At 51.9% G+C, this 23,701-nt stretch overlaps 1 protein-coding gene across 10 annotated transcripts in view; it reads right to left on the bottom strand.

Annotated features, from left to right (window-relative positions):
• Window positions 1–480: 480 nt before the first annotated feature.
• The window catches only part of Kif6 (kinesin family member 6), a 390,004-nt gene continuing 366,783 nt past the window's right edge, over window positions 481–23,701 (bottom strand). For 5 of the 10 annotated variants that reach the window (XM_040282597.2, XM_040282600.2, XM_040282601.2 and 2 more), the window contains 6 exons: window positions 23,284–23,419; window positions 20,435–20,532; window positions 13,109–13,249; window positions 11,028–11,117; window positions 9,411–9,517; window positions 481–3,145 (listed from right to left, as the gene is read on the bottom strand). In XM_040282597.2, the coding sequence (XP_040138531.2) occupies window positions 3,129–3,145; window positions 9,411–9,517; window positions 11,028–11,117; window positions 13,109–13,249; window positions 20,435–20,532; window positions 23,284–23,419 (589 nt within the window). In that variant the 3' untranslated portion in view covers window positions 481–3,128. The remainder of the gene's footprint in view (window positions 3,146–9,410; window positions 9,518–11,027; window positions 11,118–13,108; window positions 13,250–20,434; window positions 20,533–23,283; window positions 23,420–23,701) is intronic. The other 5 variants (XR_013425186.1, XR_013425183.1, XR_013425184.1 and 2 more) reach the window with 5 other exon arrangements.

The raw sequence follows: 23,701 nt of genomic DNA, 5'->3' as shown, positions 1-23,701 counted from the left end.
CAGCCCTTCTCTTGTGGTCCAAGTCCTGTACTGCCTACTATCCAGTGTCTAAGAACCATTGTTCTATGTGTGTCGTGCAGATTTTAGTCATTTAAAGCAGGAGAGTAAATCAGGTCCCTGTTGCTCCACCATGTTTGCAAGTGGTAGGCCCGTTTTTCATATATGACCAACTCTAAGATGCCTTTCAACAGGCAGCAAGAAGAGATTGATGGACTGGGGTGTGGCTCAGCGGTAGAACGCTTGTCTAGCACGTGCAACGCCTCCATCCTCAGCATCACATAAAAATAGAATAAAGGTGTTGTGTCCAACTACAACTAAAAAATAAATCTATAAAAAAAGATATTGAGCGTTTCTCTGTAGTGTGGATTTCTTTGTAGTAAGACATTCTTTTTACTCATGCACTGTTTGGGGGTTTTAATACTGTTATCAGTCGGCTATTGTTAGAATTAATGCTTGGTAACAAACCAACCCAAGTCTCAGTGGTTTATGCCAAGAAGCATTTATTCTTGTAAGACAGTAGGTCTTTGGGTCAACTGTGATTCAGCTGATCTGGACTGGGCTTCACTGACTGGGAAGCTCTGTTCCAGTCTGGAGACAGCTCAGATTTCTTCTCTGTATGTTCCAAGGTCCAGGTTGAAAGAGCGGCAGCTATCCAAGATCTGTTCATCTCAAGATATCGCAAGAGTGAAAGAAATCACAGCCTAACCCTGCAAGCTGTTTCAGGCTTCTGCTTATGTCATCCTAAATACACTTTATATACACATGGCCAAAATTTAAAAGGCAGAGAAGTATACGCCAATCCACGAGGCCCCGACAAAGCTTTGGATGCCAATTCTATTCTAGCTGGTGAAGTATGAAGACTCATTATTCAGTGTACCAGTTTCTCTATCTGCTTTTTAAAAGTCCCTGTTGGCTAGAACTGAGGAAGCTCACCATCACCCCCACCCCCACGTCCTGTCCAGGGAACATAGAGCCAAGGGAATTCTAGCTGGGATGGGGCTGGAGTCACCCATCCGGCTGCTTTCCAGAAACATTTTGAAACACTCTTCATTTGGGCCTGAGTGAACTCAGAGACTTCTTATGATTCCTGGTTCCCCTGAGCCCAGTGGACTGCCGGAGCACCCTACCTCAGCATTCACCTGTTCCTCCCATCCCAGAGGCCAGCTGCATCCTTGGGTGCAGATGCACGCTGGACTACCATCACCTCCCCCAGGCTCAGCTTCCCGGGAGGAACAGGGACCAGGGACAGGCCTTTTGGAGTGGGGAGCTTCCTCACCAGTTCCCATGCATGCTTTGCATATGACTAGATTAGCAAGATCCAGTGGCCCCAGATTACCTGTGTGTTTTTCTCTCTTCTCCATTTCCTCCCTGCCCACAGAGACTGTTCCAGGAGGCTGGTTCACACCCTGCATGGGGCCGTGGGGCCAAACCACACATCTCTGTCAATAAAGCCTTTGGATCCAGAAGATAACGTCTCAGCGGGAGAGCTAAAGTCAACAGACTCTAGCCAGCTCAAGGCTGCCAGGAACACTGGTGCTGTTTCCAGAGAGTGTGCTGGTAGGTTCCACACCATCTTCAGGACTCCTGAGTGTGTGTGTGTGTGTGTGTGTGTGTGTGTGTGTGTGTGTGCATCAATATGTGTACGCCATGGGCTCTCGGAGAACCTTCTAGAATCAGGTTGTCAGGGCTCTGTATGGTCTTCCCCTGGTTCTACAGACTTTACTAAGGACTTTCGGTGTGTCCTAGAATCACGAGGACCAGGAGGTGTTCCCCACCACATTGGGGCTCACTCACTGAGCCAGAGGGAAGTGCAGGGAGCCTGAGGGCAAGCTGCATTCTGGTTCTGTCACCTGTGAACAGAGGGACTATTTATTGAACACCGATTCTGTGCTGGGGACACAGTAAGGAGCAAGAGGAAGAGGTCCCTGTTGTCCTGGGGCTTTCAGTACTAGGGGGTGGAAGGTCATTTAAAAATAGGCGAGAAAAGAAGGAGAATATGTCTGTTGGTGATGAAGAAAAGGAAACAGTAAGGGGACGGGGTCTCTCTGGGTGGGCTGGTGAGGGACACTGGCTGTGGAGCAGCAAGACGTGTCTCCCTTTGCTTCCGCTTTCTAATGGTGTGAGCCAGGGCGTGACCTAGAGCAGCCCTGTGGGCCTGGCTAGCTTTGAGATGGAACAAATCCCCCTCGTCCCTCATGACTCTTTTTACCCAGTTCTAAAAGAGAGAAAAAAACCCAAACAAACCAATTATCCGCATTCTCTCTCTGCTCTCCCTCCAGGGTCCCCAGGTCCTCTACGTACAGCAGACTCTAGGAGTGAGGGACAGGCACTTTTATTCAGGTAGCCTCCTTTCCAGCGCCACCCCCTCCCACTCCCCCCCCCCCAGCTGGAGCTAGGTTGAAGCCCCCATGCAGGCTGTAGTTCTGTGGTTCTCCTGGGTCTCCTGAGGGCTGGCCCCGTCCACGGGTTTGTCATGAGGCCAGTGCCTGGAGTGCTGGGCCGGTTCAATGAGACAAGACCCTGGCAGCCGTGCTTTCCCTGTGTGAACAGGGAGTTTGGCTCAAATCCTGCCAAGCCCCAAGTGGTTGGGTGGAGGCTGAGTCCTGTGGTGCCCGAGCTGCCCTCTCTCAGCTCTTGAGAGCTGTCCACTCAGAGAGAGGGTTTGGGCTGAGAGAGGCCATCAAGGTGCTCTGCCATCTGCTGCCTTGCCTGGGGCTCCCCAGTCCTGCCTGGACTGCCCGTAGCCACTCCTGGGCTTCTAACTTAGGGGCCAGGCCAGGGCAGAGGGCTGGTAAGTAGCTAAAATTAACTGATTATTATCCCCCACATCATACCACTGTGGGCTTCCCTTGCCACTACGTTAGGATCTCATAATCTCAAAAGTTTGTCGTTATCTATGGAGACGTCACTGAGAGCGAGCTGAAGCCTCATCCTGCCAGCAGCTCCAGCAACCACAGGAAGGATGTCACCTGCAGCCCCGGCCCAGCGTCTCTGGCCGCCCCCAGGACACCATCCCTAAAGAAACACAGCTCCCCTCTGCTGGGTTCAAGTTCACCAGCTGCTCCCAGGCCAGACTCTGTCTGCACTTCAGTCTTGAAGCAGCACATGGCTGGACTCTCCTCAGAAAATCAGTTGCTTCCCAGACCTGGAAGGAGACGGGATGCTCTTGGTTAGGCTGTGCCTGAGGCACTCACTCCCCCGGGGCTGTGTCCTGCCTCACAGAGCTTCATTTTTGTCACTGTGACCAAAATACCTGACAAGGACAACTTAGAGGAGGACAGGTTTATTCTTGGCTCCTGGCTGCAGAGGCTCAGTCTGTGCTGGGTCAACTCATTGCTCTGGGACAAAGGGAAGGCAGCCCCTCAGGGGCCAGGGCCAGCAGAGGAAAGCTGTCAGCTCATGGCCACTAGGAAGCTGAGAGAGGGGTGAAGGGCCTCGAGGCAGAGGCTCCTTTCCAGGGCAGCCCCCACGGCCCCACCTCCTCTAGCCATGCCCCACCTGCCCACAGTTACCACCCTCCGTTCAAATTAGGAGGGACTGACTAGGTGACAGCTGGAGGTGACATTCATCATCTAACCATTTTACCTCTGCATACCCTGCATTAACTCAGGTGTTTTTGAGGGACCCCTCATATGCAAACCGTTAACACACTCACACTAACTTTCCCAACTTCATGGTTCTCACTGATGCCCTTCTCAGTCCCCGAGAGAGTCTCCTTGCTTTTTGCTGTGGATAGTACGCTATTTCAAGATGGTGCCTCCTGGCCACGTGACCCTCGTCCGGCCACCTCCTGTAGCTGGTTACGGAGAAGGCTTACTGGATTGGGAACTATCGGCCTTGAGCTCCAGCCAGGACGGGCCTCACGTTCCTCACTTCCTGACGGCCAGAGCAGAGGACTCCTGGACAAAGCCAGGTAGCTAGCTTGGCTCTTGGCTTCCCAAAGCATGGTCCACGGGCCACACGCACTGGGATCCCTGAGGAGCTGGTTAAGGGATGGGTCTCGGGCTCCATCCTGGACTTACTGGATCAGAATCTGTACTTTAACAAAATCCTTAGATTTACTGTCACATAAAGTGTGAGTTATAGGCAGCTTATCTGCTTAAAGTTTGGCTAATACGATAAGAGCAAAGGGGAATTTCTGAGCTCCCTGGGTGAAGAAATGAATAGAATGCTTTTTACACAATTGCAGAGGTTAGGGAGGTTGGGGGGTGAGGCCTGTCGGGAAACAGGTGAGCAGGCAGATGCAGCTTCCAGGTGTGGCCACGGGGCCTGGCAGTGGGCAGAGAGTGTGGGCTTGGACTGCTGGATACTGGAGAAGACAGATTCTCAGTGGCCCGTTGCTCATGGGAGGTGTGGAAGGAAGAGGATGAGAACACTCAAGGCCACAAGTCCCGGTCTTGCAGGTCCATGCTGTGTGCAAGGCCCAGGCTGGCCTCATTTTTAAGGCATCTGACCTGTCCTAATGGGATCCTAGAATGGGAAGGGAGAGTAGGCACACAGAGCCGAGGAAGGTGGTGGACCCCAGTCACTCTGGACTTGTGGCTCTTGGCTCTGCTGCACCATGGGGACTTCTGGGCAGCCTTGGGAATCCTGATGCCCAGGCCACACACCTCCTCACTGTTTCAGGATCTCTAGGGGTGGGCCCCGGTGAGTTTGATGCCCAGCCAGGATAGAAACCCACTGCTTTTGTCTCCAGCCCAAGGACTGGTGGGGGCAGAACTAGGCACCACGGGGCACGTGGTGACTGACCAGGTCTGAGGCCTGACTTTTCCCCTGTGCACTGAGGAGCATGGGGCCAGGATTAGTTAACAAGGAGTCTGAGCCGGTCCCCACCCAGGACAGCCCCCGACCTCCAAGGGCACTTGCAGCAGGGACTGGGGTGGGGAAGGAGTGCTACAGAACAGGGCTGGGAGCATGTGGCACCCCAGGACACAGCTCCTCATGTGCACAGACAGCAAGCCATTCCTTCCATTTGCTCCCTGAGATCAAGTGACGGAGCTCTCAGTTTGTATTGGGGTTTTGATTTACTGCGTGTTCCCAGAAGGGCACTGCCACAGAGATACCATTAAAAAAAAGTCACACTCTTGGCGTGGGACCGGTCCTCACAGGGAGGCCTCCTTCCCTGTGAACTCTCCGGAGCTTGGCGGTTCCTGGGAGACTGATGTGGGCATTATCTCTGGAGGGGCTCCCACCGGGCAAGGTAGAGTCTGTATGTGACAGACACTGAGGGGTGGGGACTGCCCAAGGCCACACAGGGTAGAGAGGCTTGAATTGAGGTTCCTTCCCTCAGTGTCCCCTGCTCTTTCACTCCCCCAAGACTCCTGGACACAGGCAAGAGCTGAAGTTCCCCCGGGGACTGGGAGACCCCTGGCAGGCCTCCTCCTGCCACCTTGGGAGAAGAGGGGCTTGAGGTTATCTGGTCACAACATGGTTCCTTTCTGGATGGAAATATGTTTGAACTCAGGAATTAAGGGGGCTCTAGGAAGGGGTTAACCTCATTTCCTCAGTCGTGAAAACCATCCTTGGCAGTGGGAAGCGGCAGATTTGACTCTGGATGACTAACGCCCCTTGCGGGGGACATATACCTGTCCTCACGTGCCCCTGGCAGGGATTTAAAGTGCTCTGCAGCGTTTCCCCGAATCCTAAATCAAGTCTATTCATCCCGGCACTGGTGAAGCCTGAGAGCGGAGGGGTTTATGTTAAATCGCCCTCTCTGGGCTCCTGCTCCCAGCCCACAGTCACAAATTCCCGGTAATGAGCGCGGCTGAAGAAGCCGTGACAGCGCTGCACGCTAAATTAAGAGTGGGGCCCAGGGCAGGGGAGTGTTTGCTTTGGCTGTGGTGCCGCCTGGGCTCCGTGTTGCCTGGCAGGGTGGCCTGATAAGTGGGCCGCGTGTGCAGCGCTGGGCAGTGGGCCCCGGGCCACCCGCTGGCCTTCGTCCTGACTGCGGGCAAGGGGCTCCTCATCACCCCCCCTGTGGCTTCCTTTGCAGCATCCCCTCATCTCCCCTTTGTCACTTAGAAACCAGAATTATTATATATTTTTTCCCTTTTAAGACTGAAAATTGGATCCTGGGACTTTTGTGTTTGGATGAATTACTTCCCGGCTACAGGGTGGGTGGAGGCACAGTCACCCCTGCACCCATCCTGGTCCCTTTTCTTGAGGACAAGAGGTCAACTCCCTGTAGCAGAGTGGGCACATCTTGGTGGCAGTAACTTTTTGAGACCCCATAGCCCAGTGCAGGGAGCAGCAGCCTGGGCTAGCCTGCCTCTGCCAAGCACTAGCTGGGTTGCTTGGGCAGGTTCTTTGACTTCGAAATGTCTTTGTCTCCTGTGGTCAAAGGGGGAAGGTATCTGGACTCTGGATGCCGTGTAGGAGCGCGGAGAGCATCAGATGAGATCAGGTAACTTGAAAGACCACAAATGGCAATTCGCCATCCAGGTTCTGATGAAGGTGCCCACGGCTGCAGTGTCTGCACGGTCAGGGTCAGCGCCCCAGGAAGACGCCATGCTGACAGAGACCTTGGGTTTGCACCTGTTCCTCTAAGAGAGCTGGATCACATCTCCCTGATGTGAACTTTTTTTTTTTTTTTTTGAGAGAATTTTTAATGTTTTATTGTTTAGTTCTCGGCGGACACAACATCTTTGTTTGTATGTGGTCCAGAGGATCGAACCCGGGCCGCACGCATGCCAGGCGAGCGCGCTACCGCTTGAGCCACATCCCCAGCCCCTCCCTGATGTGAACTTGACTGCTCACTTGCAGGTCTCTTGCGGGGAGGGATGGAGGTTGACCTCTGGAATCTGTGACCAGGGGGGGATCCAATGGCGGCCCCTTCCTCCTGATGACCCGGAGACCGCCTCTGCTCACTTTCTCAAGGAAGTTTCTCCAGCAGTCTCCCCGTTCCCCACAGCACCCGCTCCTCTCCCCATGGCCACTCCTTGACGTGTCTTCCTAGTCGCCACTTACAGCGAGCAAGACCCACCCCTGGCCTCCTGCCTCCTTTCAGCTCCAGCCTTACCCTCTGTCCTCCGCTCAGCTGGCCTCCCTGGGGGGTTGCCTCTGCTCAGTGCCTCAGCTTCCTCCCCTCCATTCTTTCCTCACCAGACCCAGGTCCCACAACTACTGTCCGTGACATTCCAAAGGGCCAGTGGTCAACACCTGCCCTTCCTCCCTCAACCTCTCAGCACAGTGGACACTGTAAGCCTCTCTCCTTGGAAGCCCTTCTTCTCCAGACCTCCCGAGGCCACACACCTCTCGCCTGCTGTCCCTGCTCAGACTCTGGAGGTGCCTTCTCAGGGTCTCAGCTTCCTCCCCACCTTGCAGGGTTGGGGCTCCCCAGGGCCGTTCCCTAACAATGGGATCAGCTCTGTACACTCCTCGAGGAGACCCCAGCCCGCCTCCTGCTCAGCACACTCCAGGCATGATGGCTCCCTGTTTCTTCTTCTAGCCTTGGTTCTCTCTTGAGCGCCTCGTGCTCTGCGGCCTCCTCAACGTCTCCTCTGGGATGTTGGTGGCAGCCCACCAGAACTCTGCAAGGCTCCCACCCTTCCCTCTGACACCTCCTGGCCTCTCCCGTTCCAATGAACGGCTCCACCATCCTCTTAGCTGCGCAGATGGAAAGGGCAGGAGATGCCTGGCTTCCGTTTCCCCTTCCATCTCCTGTCCAGTCTCCTGTGGCTCTTGCCCCTTGCCTGCACCTTTACAGTCTTGGCCTGTAGCCGGTCGACTCCTGGTCTGCATGGTGGCCAGGGCAAGCTTTCTAAGGCGTCTCTCAGATCCCGTCACTCCCATGGTCACAGCCCCCCAGGGTTGTGATAACATGGCATCACCTGGATAACATGGCCCTGCTCTGGCTCCCGCCCTCCAGCCCTCAGGCCTCCTTCCCTCCGAGCCTTTCCACCTTCTGCCCTTCTGCTTAGACTGCGGCTCCAGATTGTCACATGGCTGCTGTCCTCATTATTCAGCCACGAGTTTAGGGTTCTCCTCTCCTGAGAGGCCTTCCCACCCACAGTCTTCTGAGCTGCTGTCCGCGACACTGTCTCACATCACCTCCTCTGTCTGTTGACGCGCTCATGGCTTATCTCCTGCACCCCCACAATGTCAGTTCTCCAGGGCGGGACTCGACTTTTCCTGGTGTCGTCCCAGCACTAGCAGTGGAACCTGGCATACAGGAGGTGCCTAATAGATAGTGTTTGTTGACCGACTGGCTGCTCACTGTTGTTCAGAGCCCGACATATATCATCACAGTATTTTAGGCACCGATGGGCCTTCGAGATCACCAAATATGATTTCCTTCTCTTTTTTAGACAAGGAAGCTGGGGATGAGAGAAGGTCAAGATGTCACACAAGTTGGTGGCAGTGTTGTTTGAGTTTGCACAGGTCCATGTGTTGGAGGCCTGCTCTCAGCGTGGTGGTGCTGGGAGTGGGGCCTCGGGGGAGGCCCGTAGGTCCTGGGTCTGCCCTCAGCAGGGAGTAAGACTGTCCTGGGGGCCTTGAGCTAGTTCTTGAGAGCGCGTTGCTATAGACAAGCCTGACTCCTGAGTCACTCTGGCTCTGGGCCTTGTGTGTGAGCCCTCCCTGTCACTCTCGTCCACCATGAGGTCTTCACCACAGCTGAGCTGATGCGAGTGCCATGTCCCGGAACTGTCAGTAGAACGCATCTCTTTTCTTTATGAAGTTTCCCAGTCCCAGGTATTTTGTTTCAGTAACACACACACTGTCAAGGTGGGGCTCCTTTGGCACGGGAAGGCAATGCTGAGCCTGTCTAGGAGCCTTTGGGTTATGGGGTAAGGCTGAGACTAGTGCAGGGCTGGAGCAGGAGGCCCTGGGCCTTGCCCCTGGGGCATGGAATGCAGGAGAAGTGGCCTGTCCACAGCAGATGGAGATGGTCAGCTGCTGAGAGGAAGGGGGCAGGCCAGTGACAAGGGCCAGGAAGGGCCTTCTCCTTGCCTTCCTGTCGTCTGTCACGCCACATGCTTCCTCCATGACTGATGCAGTGGCCTGGGGCCTGGGCCCTCAAGTGGTGTTTACATCCACACTTGTTGGCAAGAACCACGCTCCAGGAGGAGAGCGAGAGTTCCAGCCGGGATTCCACAATCCACCACGCATCACTCAGGCCCTTCCTGTTTGGAGAAGGCTGGGCAGGAGAGAGAGCCGCCTTCAGGGACAGGGAACAAACGGAGCGGAAGGCCTGGAGAGGGAGAGGCTCTGCCAAGTGGGCTCTGCTGCACTCCGGCCTGTTTGGGCCGTTCTCGTCCCTTCTCCAGGGGGAAGCAGAGGCCAGCACGTGGGAAGGGCCCAGCCCAGGACGCTTCCTGCTGCCTTCCCATCGGGCTGTCCACTCCAGCCTCCCCATGCCGCCCCCATGCTGGTGAGCAGAGCAGGGGCTCTGGGCCCCGGGGAGCACTTACATTTCTTCTGCAGAATGTTCTGCCTGGCCTTGAGGAATGCCAGGATGTCAGAGTCCGTCTGGCTGTCTCCGGTGAGAGGGACAGACGAAGTTGTCCTCTCAGGGATGCTGGGGACAGTGACACGTCGCACTTTACTACTCCTTACTGTGGAACTCAGCATTCAGTTTTCCAAAATGCGTTCCCATTTGTGGGGAGTAACTCTCACCAGGTGCATGTGGCACCCTGCCTCCTTCTCCCTCCCTCCCACCTTCTGCACAGCCACTCTTGTCCTTTTATCAAGCACATTGGGTCATGCACTCCCTGGCTTAGACTCCTCTCATGACCTCTGGAGTAAAATTCAAATTCTATCCAGTGACCTTCCAGGTCCTGCGTGTGTTCGGATCCCCCCCACCACTGTGCCCCCACACTACCCTGGGGCCACCTTGACCCTCTTCCTTCTTTTTGCTACTGGATATGTGAAGCCACATCCAGCTTCAGGGCCTTTGCCTTCATCATCTCCTCCTCTTCACCTCTGTCTCCATCCCTCACCTCCACACCTGTCCTCATCCTGGACTTTCCAAACCCACCTCTTTTTACCCAGCTGTCTTTTTGCACCCACCTTAGATGTGACATCTTTAAGGATGTCCCCCCAATACAATACATATACACTCCCCCACTATGGTCTAGCGAGTTGCCCCCAAGACTGAGATCAGTAATCTCCTGTGTCTCCCCCCAAAACAGAACCATGTTTAGCTAAGTTAGTACAAAAAAAAGCACGCCTCCCCACAATCCTTTGCAGCACGCCTCCCCACAATCCTTTGCAGCTCTGTGTGGCCAGGGAGGTTCGTGAGCAGAAGCTCATGTGGGATTTTCAGGGAATCCCTTATAAAGAGAGCGAGGTCTGCACCCTTCCCCTCCTCTCTCTCCATTCAGCCTTCTAGATTGCTTTAAGAAAAGTCAGAGTGGCACACTGCCCTGGCTGTGCCAGTCTTCAGCCCGACACCCGTCACTCCACAGGGCACTGGGTGGCACCACTGCCTTAGAAGGCCGGGAGGGCTGTTAACAAGGCCCGTCCATGATCACGAGTGGTTCTGGGTGTGGGGATTCCAGCTGCCGCTCAGTGAGGGGCCCTGCCCCAGGAGCTGCTGGCCATCCTGGGCTCGGGAGGGGAGGGACCGTGGTGGGGTTCTGCCTTGGCTGAGCGCTGGGAGAGGAAGAGGCCTGCCAGGTGAGTGGGCGCTGTAGTCACGGCCACCAAGAGCACAGGCCAGGAGCCTTAGCATCTCTGTTCAGTCCCCAAGCAAAAGGCTTCTGGCTGGGGCCAGGTGGCCGGCTCTGCTTGGGCAGAGGGGCTGGTGGGTTTGGTTGGAGCTGCCCTCGGCTGGCTCCTCTTTCCTGTGTGACTTCAGGTACATTCTTCACAAGGAACTGTGAAGCACCTCTGCTGGACAAGGACCCGGTGCCCTGGGAGAAAACTCCCCAGCTTGGGGAATCACAAAGCATGAGAGATTCCCTGGGATCCCCGGGGGACAGGACGGGGGCCAGCCCTGGGTTCCATCTGTGCGGCTTTGGGGGAAGAGAATGTGACTTTTACTGCAGAAGCCGTCGCAGGCCTCGAGAGGGAGGGAGGCCACCGACCTGCCTTCCAGCCAGGTGCCAGTGCTGCTCTGCTCGGGGCTGCGCGGGCTGGGGCAGGGCGAGGGCGAGACTTTTCTGGCACTCAGGACACTGCAAAAAACGACAAAAGCCAAAGTTAGAGGGAATAAGAAGAGAATGCAGGGGCTGGGGATGTGGCTTAAGCGGTAACGCAATCGCCTGGCATGTGCAGGGCGCTGGGTTCGATCCTCAGCACCACATACAAATAAAATAAAGATGTTGTGTCCACCGAAAACTAGAAAATAAATATTTAAAAAATTCTCTCTCTCTCTCTTAAAAAAAAAAAAGAAGAAGAGCAATGCAGGGTTTATGTTGTTTCTATCCAGCGGCTTTTGCGAACTGGGGGTCCTCCCCACATGCCTATGTTGAGGTCCCACTCCCCAGTGTAACGGTGTTTAAAGGTGGGGCCTTGGGGGGTAATTAGGTTTGGGTGAGGTTTGAAGGTGGCCCTCAAGATGGGGTTAGTGTCCTTATGAGGAGGGAGGGGGAGGCCAGAGCACTCGGCCTGAGTCTCTCCCTGGACACTACGGGGAGGAGGTCTGTGCCAGCCAGAAGGGGGCCCTCAGCAGGAGCAGATCTGCTGTGCCATGGAGTTCCTATGGTGGACGGGATGAGGAGGCTGGGCCTTTGAGATCAGAGAAAGCCCTCATGAATGGGGTCAGTGACTTTATAAAGGAAATATCAGAAGCACTGGCCCCTTTTCCTATGTGAAGTCCTTTACCAGACACCAACATTGCCAGTGCCTTGGTCTTGGGCTTCCCTGCCTCCAGAACTGTGAAAAACAAATGCTCGTTGGAAAACAGATGAACTGGGCACAGGGGTGCACAGCAATGGTCTCCACCACTTGGGAGGCTGAGGCGAGAGGCTGGCAAGTTGGAGGCCAACCTTGGCGGTTCAGTGAGACTTTGTCTCAAAAATAAAAAAATAAAATAAAAGGAACAGGGAGTGTAGCTCAGTCGTAGCGCATCCCTGGGTTCAATCCCCAGGACCCCCCTCCACATGCACACACAAACACACATAAACCAAAACCCAAAACCCCAAACCCCAAAAGAAGAACCAAACAACTGCAATAACAACAACAAAACCCAAATAAGCCAACCCAGTCTCTGGGATTTTGTTATAGAGCCCGAACAGACGTGACTAAGTGACAAGAATCCTGTCTTGGGTGGTTTGAACACTGATTTCATTGTTGTGGCAGACCATGTGTTGGCCACAGAAGGTGAACAGCAGGCAGTGGAGACCGTCACTGTTTACATGCCAGGCCTTGAGAGGGTGCTCGGGAATTGCCGTGCCATTCAGGCCTCTCAGTGGTCAGAGGAGGACGTCATTATCCTAATTCACAGATGAGAAAACTGAGGTGTAGGGCGAAGCTGGGGAAATTCCAGTAGGTGGTAGCATCTGGGCCTCGTCATGACTGCGAGGCCCAGGCCTGAGCTCCCAACTGCTAGCTCCACACTGGCTTTCCCCTGGCCACAGGGACCACCCCAGGTGGCCTCAGCTGCTGACTCTGTGCTCATCAGGTGCACTGGGCCCCTTTATCATGGTGGCCTGATGTGTTGGCTTGCCTTGGATTCCTGGCTGCAGACAGAGGAAACCAGGGGCCCCTCCCGGGTGCAGACGAGGTGGGGGCCAGTTATTCTAGTTACTCTGCCCTGCTCTCAGCTGTGCTGTAAGCCCCCAGAGAGGGAATCCTCTTCCTTGCTCTGGGATGGTCCTGTGTAGAGACCATAGCAGAGCTCAAAGAGACCTAAGAAGTCACATGGGACATACTTGGGGAGGCTCAGGCTGAGTGTCAGGCCAAGGACAGACGGGTGAGCTGGCCTTGCCAAGCCTACATGGTCAGTCCAAGGCACTTGGCAGGCCTGATGACCCAGGTGTCCCACAGGTGAGTGGAGACACTGCCCAGCTCCTCTTCCACCTTCTCCTCCAACCTCAGCCAGTAGCAGGGCTCTGACTCTGGACTCAGGACAGTGGGTCGAATAAACAGGAAGAAAATCAGAGCCTGGTCCCCGCTCCTCCCACTAGGGCTCATTTCCTAGCAGTCTGGAGTCTCCCTGGGGCACCTTGGAGAAGCTGGGTCTGTGCTGTGTCGGGCGAGGGCTACTGCAGGACTGGAGGCAGCCACCAGGTGGCAGGCTGTGCGCGTTTGCCTTTGGAGAACAGTGGCCGGTTCCCAGGGCTTCCGAGCGGTTTCTGGTGCCAGCCTGGTGGAGGGGAGGAGAAAGGGCTTTTCATCTTGCAGATGTTTCAATTACAGCAGGCCAAGGTCAGTGCGGAAAGTGTAGCAAGTCTGCAAGACCAAGTCATTGGTACACAAATGGCTCATTGGCTCCATGGCTTCCAGTGGAGTCTTTGTAGATTCCAGGGGGAGTTTATAGATGTCAAATTGTGGAGGGTTGGGAGTGGGTAGAAGAGGAGGAGAAATGGATAAGGGCAGGGCAGAAGGGTGCGATGGCACCAAGGCAGATGAGGACATGCAGCACCCCCTGCAGAGGCTAGCCATGTCCTGCAGGAGGACACACGGCACCATGTGCAGGCCTGGGGCTCCTGAGGGAGTGACTCCCCATCTCCTAGACTGCTGGAGTATCCCTGGGGGCCAGGGCTCAGTTTCTTGACCCTCAGGAGTGTGCCACAGACAACCTCTGCCCTCTTTGTCCAGCCAGCCTTTGACACTGAATTCATTTCTCATGCTCTCTCTCCTGGAAAGGGAGCATACCAGCTATGAGAATGAATTATCTCCTTAATAAAAATTAATAAACAACTCTTTCTCTTCAACAAGGCTCCCGAGCGCATGCAGAGATGCAGACCTTTGTGAAGACCCTGACAGGCAAGACCATCACCCTCGACGTTGAACCCCGTGATGCCATCAAGAATGTCAAAGCGGGGCTGGGGATATAGCTCAGTTGGTAGAGTGCTTGTCTCACATGCAGAAGGCCCTGGGTTCAATCCCCAGCACCGAAAAAACCAAACAAACAAACAAGAATGTCAAAGCGAAAATTCGAGACAAGGAGGGCATCGCACCTGACCAGGTGGAGGACAGCTGCACTCTCAGGTTACAACCTCCAGAAAGTCCACCTGCACTTGGTGCTTCACTTGCGAGGTGGCATCACGGAGCCTTCCCTGCGCACTTGCCCAGAAGTACAGCTGTGACAAGATGATCTGTCACAAGCGTGAAGCCTGCCTGCACCCCTGTGCTGTCAGCTGCTGCAAGTAAAAGTTGGCCACACCAACAACCTCCGCCCCAAGAAGGTCAAATAAAGCCCCTCCACTGGCTCCTTTCCCCAAAGGGTGGCCTCCTGTCCAAGCCCTATGCATGGCCTTGGGTTCTCAATAAAGTTTCCCTTACGTTGATTGGAGCAGTAAAAAAAAAAAAATTAATAAGCAATGTTGATGATACTTAGGCTTCTTGGGTTGCCAGGGCATTTAGTATGGTCAGCCCTCAGGACCTGGACGCTGGGCTTTTGGAGGCTGGCGAGAGGACCAGCTCACTGGCCTGCAGAGCGTGTAGAGAACAGCCACCATGGAGTTCAGGTGAACACAGTCGCTGGGCTCTTGCTCTCTTTGCAGAAGCTTTTTAATGGCGCTGAATGTTCATCTGCTCGTGGAAGGATAATGTAGAGCGACCCTGGTGCATTTTACAGATGAGGCCAGGGAATTGCAGAGTGGGGAGCTGCCTTGCCCAAGGCTGGGCTGCTGTGGCAGAGTCCCTTTGTCAAAGTCTTAGTGATCAAACTCCTCGGAGGTGACACCTTGGAAGCCTGAGGCCCTCAACGGCAGGGTCCAGGGTCTCTTGGCGAGCATGCCCAGGAGCGGTCTTGGAATACCTAGGGGACACCCAGGAATGGCTTGAAGAGCAGGCCCCCCGCAGGCCAGGAGGAAGCTGGCGAGGGGCAGAAGCCAGGAGGCCAAGCCCTGGGGCTGGTGCTTAGACCCGCCCCACCACGGCCTGCAAAGGTGGCCGTAGAATGGACAAATGGACAAGCTGTACAGAGTGGCCAACAGGGAGCAGGCCAAAGGGCAAGACTCTCAGGAAGAAGGAAGGAGAAGGGAAGGAAAGGTGGGGGTGAAGGGAGGGCTGCAAGAGAAGGAAGGGGACAAGGAGCAAAGCAGAAGGGGCACAGGCAGGGAGAGCAGGGTGAGAGGGCCGGAAGGTCGGAGGGATCTGGCCACTAGATGTGGAGTTTGAAGCTCTGTCTCCACGACGGAGTTAATAATAATCCCATTATTTCCTGGGGCCTTGGTTTCTTCATTGGTAAAACGAGGGAGTTGAATTCAGAGTTTCTCACTGAAATGGTGAGCAGCCAGTGACAGGGGCGTGGCTTCCCAGTTCTTCACAGGCCACCTTCTAGGGACATACAGGATGGCTCTTTGAAAGTCCTGGCCCCTGGGAAATGAGCTGGTGGGGACACCTTGAAGGAGTGAGGCCCCCAGCCGGGGCCTGGCACGGCAGGATATTAGTTTGAGTGAAATATTACAAGATGTGGACGAGAAAGTGACAAGTCTACTAGGCACGCTGTACGCCTGCCCCTCACGGGCAGTCGTTGATGCTAAACAAAACTGGTGTCAGAAGTGAGGACGGTGACGAGACTCGGACAGGCCTGGCTTTAGTCCTGGCCTCTCTGCTAATTGGCTGGGTGGCCCTGAGCAAGTTACTTAACCTCCCTGAGCCTGATTTTCTCAACTGCTAAATGGGGAACAATCCTGACACTGCACAGTCATTCCGTGCCTGGCCATGAGGGCCTCAGCAAGTGACAGTGGGTGTCACTACGGTAAGAGGAGGGCCATGCCAGCCGCTGGGGGTCCTCCCTGGCTGGCTGTTCAGAGTGAGCCGCCCCAGGACAGGGTGGAGCGTGGTGGGCTCTTCATTGCCACCATTCTGAGCCAGTGGCGGTGGCTTCTTACTCAGAGGCTGAGCCAAGTCTTCTCCCCCCTCCAGCCTCCAGCAGGGACACTGTCCTCTCTCCTCTCTATGCAACCTTCCCACTCACCTGTCCTCAAACTGTCCTGTACTCCAACTACCGTGGTGGGTGGGGACTGGGGGAGCTGACCCTCACGGTGTCTGAAACGCTGGTTAGGACACTTCTCTGCTGAGGGTCACAGTTCTCAAGCAGAGCACCAGCAGCCAGTGCAGGTGACAAGGCCCCAGGCCCCACCTGAGAGCCGTCCTCTGGGCACCTCCCCGGCCGTCAGAGCATGGGAGCCAGGAGTGGGATTCTGGGAGACTCACAGGAGAGCTCCCGCGGGTGGTCCCAGGTGAACCGTGGAAAGCCAGGGTGCAGGGATTTCCCACCTTATAACCCCGGGCCGCATGGGTGCTCGGTGGAACCGTCCCGACACCTCAGCCCACCCTCATTTCACTGTCTGTGAAGCCACAGAAAAAAGAGCCGGGGCTTCCTATGGGCTGACCAGGGTATTCCTGGCCCTAGGAGAGGGGCTCTAGCCTCCAGGCTGTGGGGGAGCTTGTCCTCACAGGCCACAACAATACCCTGGGGCTCTGTCCTCTGGGCTGGGCTTTCAGATGTGTTTTGTGGAGGCCTGGGGTTTCAGGGAGGAGTTCTGGATGGGGACAGAGGTTGGCAGATACACAGGGTGCAAGGGAGCACCCAGAGGGGCCAGGTACAGGGCACAAGGCTGGGCTGCCTCTCCCGCCCGGGCAATGCAGGTGCCTAGTGACGCTGCCTTTTCCATTTTTTAAACTAATAGACTATTTTTTTTTTTTTATACCAGGATTGAACCCAGGGAAGCTTAATCACTGAGCCACACCCCCAGCTCCTTTTTGTATTTTATTTAGAGACAGGGTGTTGCTGAGTTGTTTGGGGCTTTGCTAAGTTGCTGAGGCTGGCTTTGAACTAGAGATCCTCCTGCCTCAGCCTCTGGGGCCACTGGGGTTAAAGGTGTGTGTCAGGGCACCTGGCAATAGACTATTTTTAAGAGAAGTTTTAAGTTTATAGAAAATTGAGCGACACTACAGCATTCCCAAACACTGCTTTTTATCCGCCCGCCTCCACGAGTTTTCCACCACTCTAACCTCTGGCATTGGTGCGGTCCTTTGTCACAGGTGGCGAACCAGGGCTGACGAATTAGCATTGACCAGAGTCCACAGGTGACACAGGGGTTTGCTTTTCGTGCTGTATAGGTCTATGGATTTTGAAAAGTACCATCGATCCACCAATATCCTGTCTTCCCTAAACATCCGGCCTCTGTCTGTCCATTCTTCTCTCCCCCCAGGGCTGGGGCAGCCACTGATGTCTCAGCAAATCGGTAGTGTCCCTTTCCCAGGTGTCATCTGGTCAGGCTTCTCTAGTGGGAGCCTTTCCAGGAGGCCTTCTTCCACTAAGCAGTTTGCAGGAAAGCTTTCTCCGTGTCTTTTCACGGCTTGGTAACTCTTTTTATTGCTGAATAATACTCTGGATGCAGCTCAGTTCATCATTCTTCTTTTGGAAGACTTGGTGGCATTCACTTTTTTTGACAATTATGAATAAAGCACCTATCAATAAGCATGCCCAGGTTTTCCCCACATTTCTTATTAGCGTATTATAGTTGTACATAATGCTGGGATTTGTTGTTAATATTTGTACATGTGCAAAATATTTCAATATAATTTAGCCAATATCATTCCCGATCTCCTCCTTCCCCTCCTCTGCATCCTCCTCCCTGGGGCCTTTCCCCTGGTCTACTTATCTCCCTTCTGATTTTCATGAAATTCCCCCACTTTTCTTTTCCTTTGTCCTCTCTAGTGTCCACATATGAGAGAAAACACATGACCTTCGACCTTCTGGGATTGATTTATTTCGCTGAACATAATGGTCTCAAGTTCTATCCGTTTTCCTGCAAATGACATATTTTCAATTTTTTTATGGCTGAATAATCATGATTTTTATCTGGATGTAAGGTTTTTTTTTAAAGATTTTATTTATTTATTTATTTTTAATTTTTTATTTTTTTAGTTTTTGGTGGACACAACATCTTTTTTTTTTTTTTTTTGTATGTGGTGCTGAGGATCGAACCCCGGGCCGCACGCATGCCAGGTGAACGCGCTACCGCTTGAGCCACATCCCCAGCCCCTGGATGTAAGTTTTTAACTCATCTGGGTGAATACCTGGGAGTGCCATTGCTGGGTTGTATGGTAACCCTATATTTAGCTTTGCAAGACTCTGCAAAACTGTCTTCCAGAGTGACAGTGTCATTTTGCATTCCCATGGGCAGTGAACGGGAGGTGCTGTTGCTCCATGTCCTCATGAGCTTCACTGTGGCCAGTGTTTTGGATTTTGGTCTTTCTCCTCTGTATTAGTGGCACCTCACTGCTTTCGTGTGAACTGCCTCTTGACACCTCGTCATACACCTATTTGCCATCTGTAGATCATTTTTTGGCAAAGAGGCTGTTAAGATCTTCTTCTCATGTTTTTTCAGGTTGTTTGTTTTCTTATTGTTAAATTTCAAGAGTCCTTTATATATTTTGGATAGATAGAAATCCTTTATCAGATACGTGTTTTGCAAATATTTTCTTCTCATCCGTGGCTTGTCTTTTGATCCTCTAAACAGTGCCTTTGGCAGAGCAGCATTTTAAAGTTTAATAAAGTCCAAGCAAGGGCTGGGGTTGTGGGTCAGCGGTAGAGCGCTCACCTAGCTCGTGTGAGGCCCTGGGTTTGATCCTCAGCACCACATAAAAATAAATAAATAAAATAAAGGTATTGTGTCCAACTCCAACTGAAAAGTAAATATTAAAAAAAATAAAGTTCAAGTGGCTTTTTTTTTTTTTTTTCGTGGATTTACACTGCCATTTAAAACACCCGATTACCCAAACAAAATGCACTGTGCCACTGCAGACTCTGGGCTTCGGGTGAACACGGGAGATGTGTCCTGAAACTAGGACACAAGTAGAAGCCCGGCACCGAGGGCCAGGATGGGCACGTGGGGAGTCTGGGAAGGTTGGCCTGGAGTGGGGGCCTTGCTGGCAGACTGTTTTCTAGAAATGCTTTTTTTTTTTTTTGCTTTTAAGACTAATTTTAGATTTCCAGGAGAGATGCAAGGAGAGTGCAGACCATTTCACAGGCCCAGTACCTGGTTTCACCTGTATACATTTTTATACCACTGTGGTATGTTGATACATTATTATTAACTAAAGTACATACTTTTTCTGAATTTTCTTAGTTTAAAAATATTTGGCCATATCTTTTTGATATACATATTTAAAGAAATTTCAACGGATACATAAAACATTAAAAGTCGTACATATTAACGGGGTACCAGGTAATGTCTGATACCATGTGTGCTTTGAGTAATGTTTGAATCAGGTTATTTATCTCCTCACACATTTCTCATTTCTTTATGATGAACGTTTCCTAGTTTTTACCTACTGTCTTTATTTATTTGTTTATTTTTGGCACAGGGGATTGAATCCAGGGGTGCTTAACCACCAGTCCACATTCCCAGCCCTTTTTATTTTGATTCTGAGGCCTACTATCCTGTTCTATTCTGGGAATCCACCTGGGAGATCCACACCACTTAGTCCTCACATCTCCACAGGCTGCTCCTGGCTCTGACAGATTCTCAGACTCCTTGTTCTTGACGAGCCAATTTGTGAAGCCCTGGGTGGTGTTTTGTGGAATGTTCCTCAATTGGAAATTGTCTGATGTTTTCCTCATGCTTCAACTGGGACAATGAATTTTTGAGAGGAATAGCAAAGAGGGAAAGTGCCTGTCTCATCACACTGAAGAGAAGACACTGTCTACTACCATTTTAGACAAATTCTATTTCGCATTTCCCATGTGAGCGCTCAGTGCTCCTTCAAACCCCGATGCTCCACTGCTCCTTAGTGGTGGTGATGCTGACCGGGCCTCTGCCTGACAGACTGGGTCTGAGGGATGCAGGGTGGCAGGAGGCAGGGGTCATATGGTTGGAAAGAGACAAGAACACGGTGTGTGGAAGGAGTCCCTGCTGGGGCCTCCCATCATTGAGGGGAACAGGCTCTGAGCAGTCCTCATATAGAACTGAGAATCCTCTTTAGGACAAAGTCTTCACCCCCACTCCCTGTATCCTGGCAGGCCCTGTATCCCCTGTATTCCCACCAGCACCCCAGTCTGTCCCTCCAACCCTCTCCCAGATCCCCTCCCTGTCTTTCCCACCCTTCTTCTCACTCGGGGTGGGAGCAGGGCTGGCATTGTTGAACCCCTCGCCTCTTGCAACATGGCGGTAGGTCCACTGGCAGCCAAGGTAGGGGCTGAGGGGCGCACACTCCAGCCAGCTTGCGAGACCCTGGCCTGAGTATGTCATGAAACAGTAAAAGCATTCATCCCCCAAGACCATGGAGCCTAAAGGAGACATTTAGACATTCAGAGCAGCAGGAGCAGGTCAAGGGGAAAGGTAGGAAGCCTCCCCTGGGTACTCACCTCTGGCTGGAGAGAAGCTGGGACTGGTCCTGCTGGGATTCAGAGCTCTGGGGAGAGGGCTTCGCGTGATCCAGTGAATTCACTGCTGGAGAATTTACCTGTTGGTCCAAGAAGGGGTTTCACAGCATTAGCCTGAATCTAATGGCACAGGAAGATGTTCTTGATGCCATTCTTTTTTTTTTTTTTTAAGAGAGAGAGAATTTTTAAATATTTATTTTTCAGTTTTCGGTGGACACAACATCTTTATTTTATTTTATGTGGTTCTGAAGATGGAACCCAGCGCCCCACGCCTACCAGGCTAGGGCATTACTGCTTGAGCCACATCCCCAGCCCCTTGATGTCATTCTTAAGGAGGAAATCCAGCTATTAAAGTTATACAAGGTGGGCAAAAAATAAATTTAGACATAGTTATGACCATAATGTGGGGCATCAAAATATTATCTTCAGATGGTAGTTTTATGGGTAATTTCTTTTTTCTTTCCTTTTTTTAAGTGTGTTATAATTATACATAATAATGGGATTCTTTGTTAAATATTTGTACAGGCACACAATATAACATCATATATTATGTTGTTGTCATATATAATTACATTGATATAACTATATAACATTATTTATATTCTATATAAATTATATAATGATACAATTTGGTCAGTTTCTTTACCTAGGGCCTCTCCTTATGGGCCATTTTAAATTTTTTCTGTAAAGTTTCCTTTGCTTTCCAAGTTTTCCAAATTTAACATCCATTATTTTTGTAGTTAGAAGGATAATGTGTAAAATGTGATCTGACAATTCTCTAGAAATCCTTCCTGGGTTTGCTTCTCCTTGTCTTCAAGATCCTCTTTGAGCACTTCATGTAGGGAACAGCTTTGGAGTTCATGGGTCTCCACTGGCCTGGTGAGCAAGGCTCACAGCCCAGCTGAGCCAAGGCCCAACGCCCCAGGATCCACCCAGAACCCCGGGGCATGGAAAGCTTTTGAGAAGGCGCTGCAAGGCCACCGCAAGGAGGTTCCTGCTGACCTTCCGTCTTCCTGGGAGTTGCCACAGAACAGAGTCTTGTCACCTCCCTTGTTCTGATAAGGTCTGGGCCTTGTGCCTCCGCCCACTCAGGCTAGTGACAGTATAGGCTGTAAGACTGCTCAGCTGCAGCAGAGAATGGGCTCTCCTGCAACAGGGTGTCCCACCGCCCCGCTGCCATCACCTGGCATTGTCTCATGTTGTAGACTATGGGGACAGGGGACAAGTGGAGCTGAAGTTCTTGGCTACTCTGCTCTCATTGTCCATGTAAGCAGTAACCTATCTGAATCCAGCCCTGCGTGGACACTTCCTGAGTCACACTGGATGACCTCACCCACTGTTCAGGGGCTCAGCTCTCTTGGGTCTCAGCTGGGGCCGAAGAACGCACTCAGGCTGAACTCGCTAGGAAGGCTCGGACCTGGAGTCACAGACAGAACCCAGGGCGCTGTGGATGGTCGGGCATCAGTTATGCCTTTTTTTTCTCTAACTTCTACTGGAAATTAACAAATATAGATTAATAAGCCACAGTAGTGTTAGCAGGGCCTGTGACATTGCCACCAAGAAATCACACATATTCTCCTATCATCATAGTTGGCTCAGAAATATAGTGTTCATGATGACTTTGAAGTTATGGCAAATATTGATAACATTTTATCGATAATAAGACACCTAGATCTTATCAATACATTTAAACGTGCTGTACATATTGTTATACTTTGCTCTTAGACTATTCTGATACCTATATTTCAATCTAATTTTCTTTGTTCTCCTGTGAATTTAATTCTGTGCACATATTCTTCTGTATTGTCCTGTCACATGGCCACTAGGTAGCAGGCTGGTTATTGCTAGGCTCTGTGTCCTTGGGCAAATATCTTCCCTGGCTCTTCAGCTCCTTGTTCTTAAAATGAAGGGAACAGCCTGGGAGGCAATTGTGAAGGGTTCCCCAGCCACACGAGTGGTGTGACAATGTGCACTTTGTCACTTCCGTGGTACCACAGCTGAGGAGTTACCAGAGGACAGCTGAAACCAGGATTTACACTGACACTTCTAGTGAGTTATTTCAGCCTTTTTGATATGACAGAGCCCTCAAGGAACGGAAATAGGAAATATGCAAAAATTAATCTGCAGATATATTTTGAGGGAAAGACTAGGAACAACCTTAACAGTCAAGAACAGATGGGTTAAATAAATCAAAATATATTAAAAAGTATTCATAAGATGGAACAGTAAGATCCAGGAATTATATTGTAGAATAACAGAAAAAAGGTATTTAAACAGTTAAGTCAAGAAAAAAGATATTTGTGATATTTGAGGACCAATATGATTATATATTTTAAAAAATACATTGATATATGTATATATGCAGAGAAAAAAGACAAAAGATAAAATAATATAAAACTAACATGTTAATTGGTTATATTAATTAGTTATATTAACATTAATTGGTTATCCTTAAGGGGAGGCATTAAAGTAATCTTTACTTTTCTTTGCATTTTCTGTATTTTCTAACATTTCTATAATTAACATGCATATATATGACTGTAATCTGAAGAACAATAAATGTAAATGTGATATCCCTGGAGTCTCTTACACAAAGCAATGGTGGCAGACCCCCTGGTTTTGGGAAGCTGCATCTCCCATCCTTGCTATCCCATGGGTCATGTGAGGCACAGGAGCAAGGAAACCATGAACCCTTGACCTTCTGTGTTCCTGGGAGTCAAGTGAACCTGTGAGACAGGGCTTAGTTCGTGAGCCTGGGGGGTAAAAGCCCCTCCTTTTCCTGTCTCCTGACAGTCCCCTCCCCAGCTGCCCTGATGTGCCCTAGACCTTACCTGCAGGTGAGTGGCCTCTTCTGCCCACCAGGCTTCAAACTCTTTCTGCAGCTTCACCTTGGCTTTGTCCATGAGCAGCTGCAAGTGCTCGATCTCCACCTTCAGGGCCTTCAGGCGGGTGAACATAATTTTGTACCTGCAGTGGGATCAGGAAGAGGTGGTGTCACATTCTTTTGAAGGTCACTGAATCTCAAAAGCCTGGCAGTGCTGCCCGGTGCCTGGGGCCTGGGACCTGGGACCAGACTGAAGCCTACCAAGGCCAGGGTAGGGCACCAGGGTCTAGTCCATCATATAGAAGCAGACGGAGGCATTTCTGCCCAGCAGGGTTGGGAATCCATAATTGAGATGAAGAAATCCTTTTCAAGAGTGACAACCAATTTTTTTCCCCCCAGTGCTGGGAATTGAACCCAGGGCCCCC

This window comes from Ictidomys tridecemlineatus, chromosome 8 (genome assembly GCF_052094955.1).
Source record: "Ictidomys tridecemlineatus isolate mIctTri1 chromosome 8, mIctTri1.hap1, whole genome shotgun sequence".
In the NCBI taxonomy this organism is placed as follows: domain Eukaryota; kingdom Metazoa; phylum Chordata; class Mammalia; order Rodentia; family Sciuridae; genus Ictidomys; species Ictidomys tridecemlineatus.
This window is presented reverse-complemented; position numbering and strand designations above follow the sequence as displayed.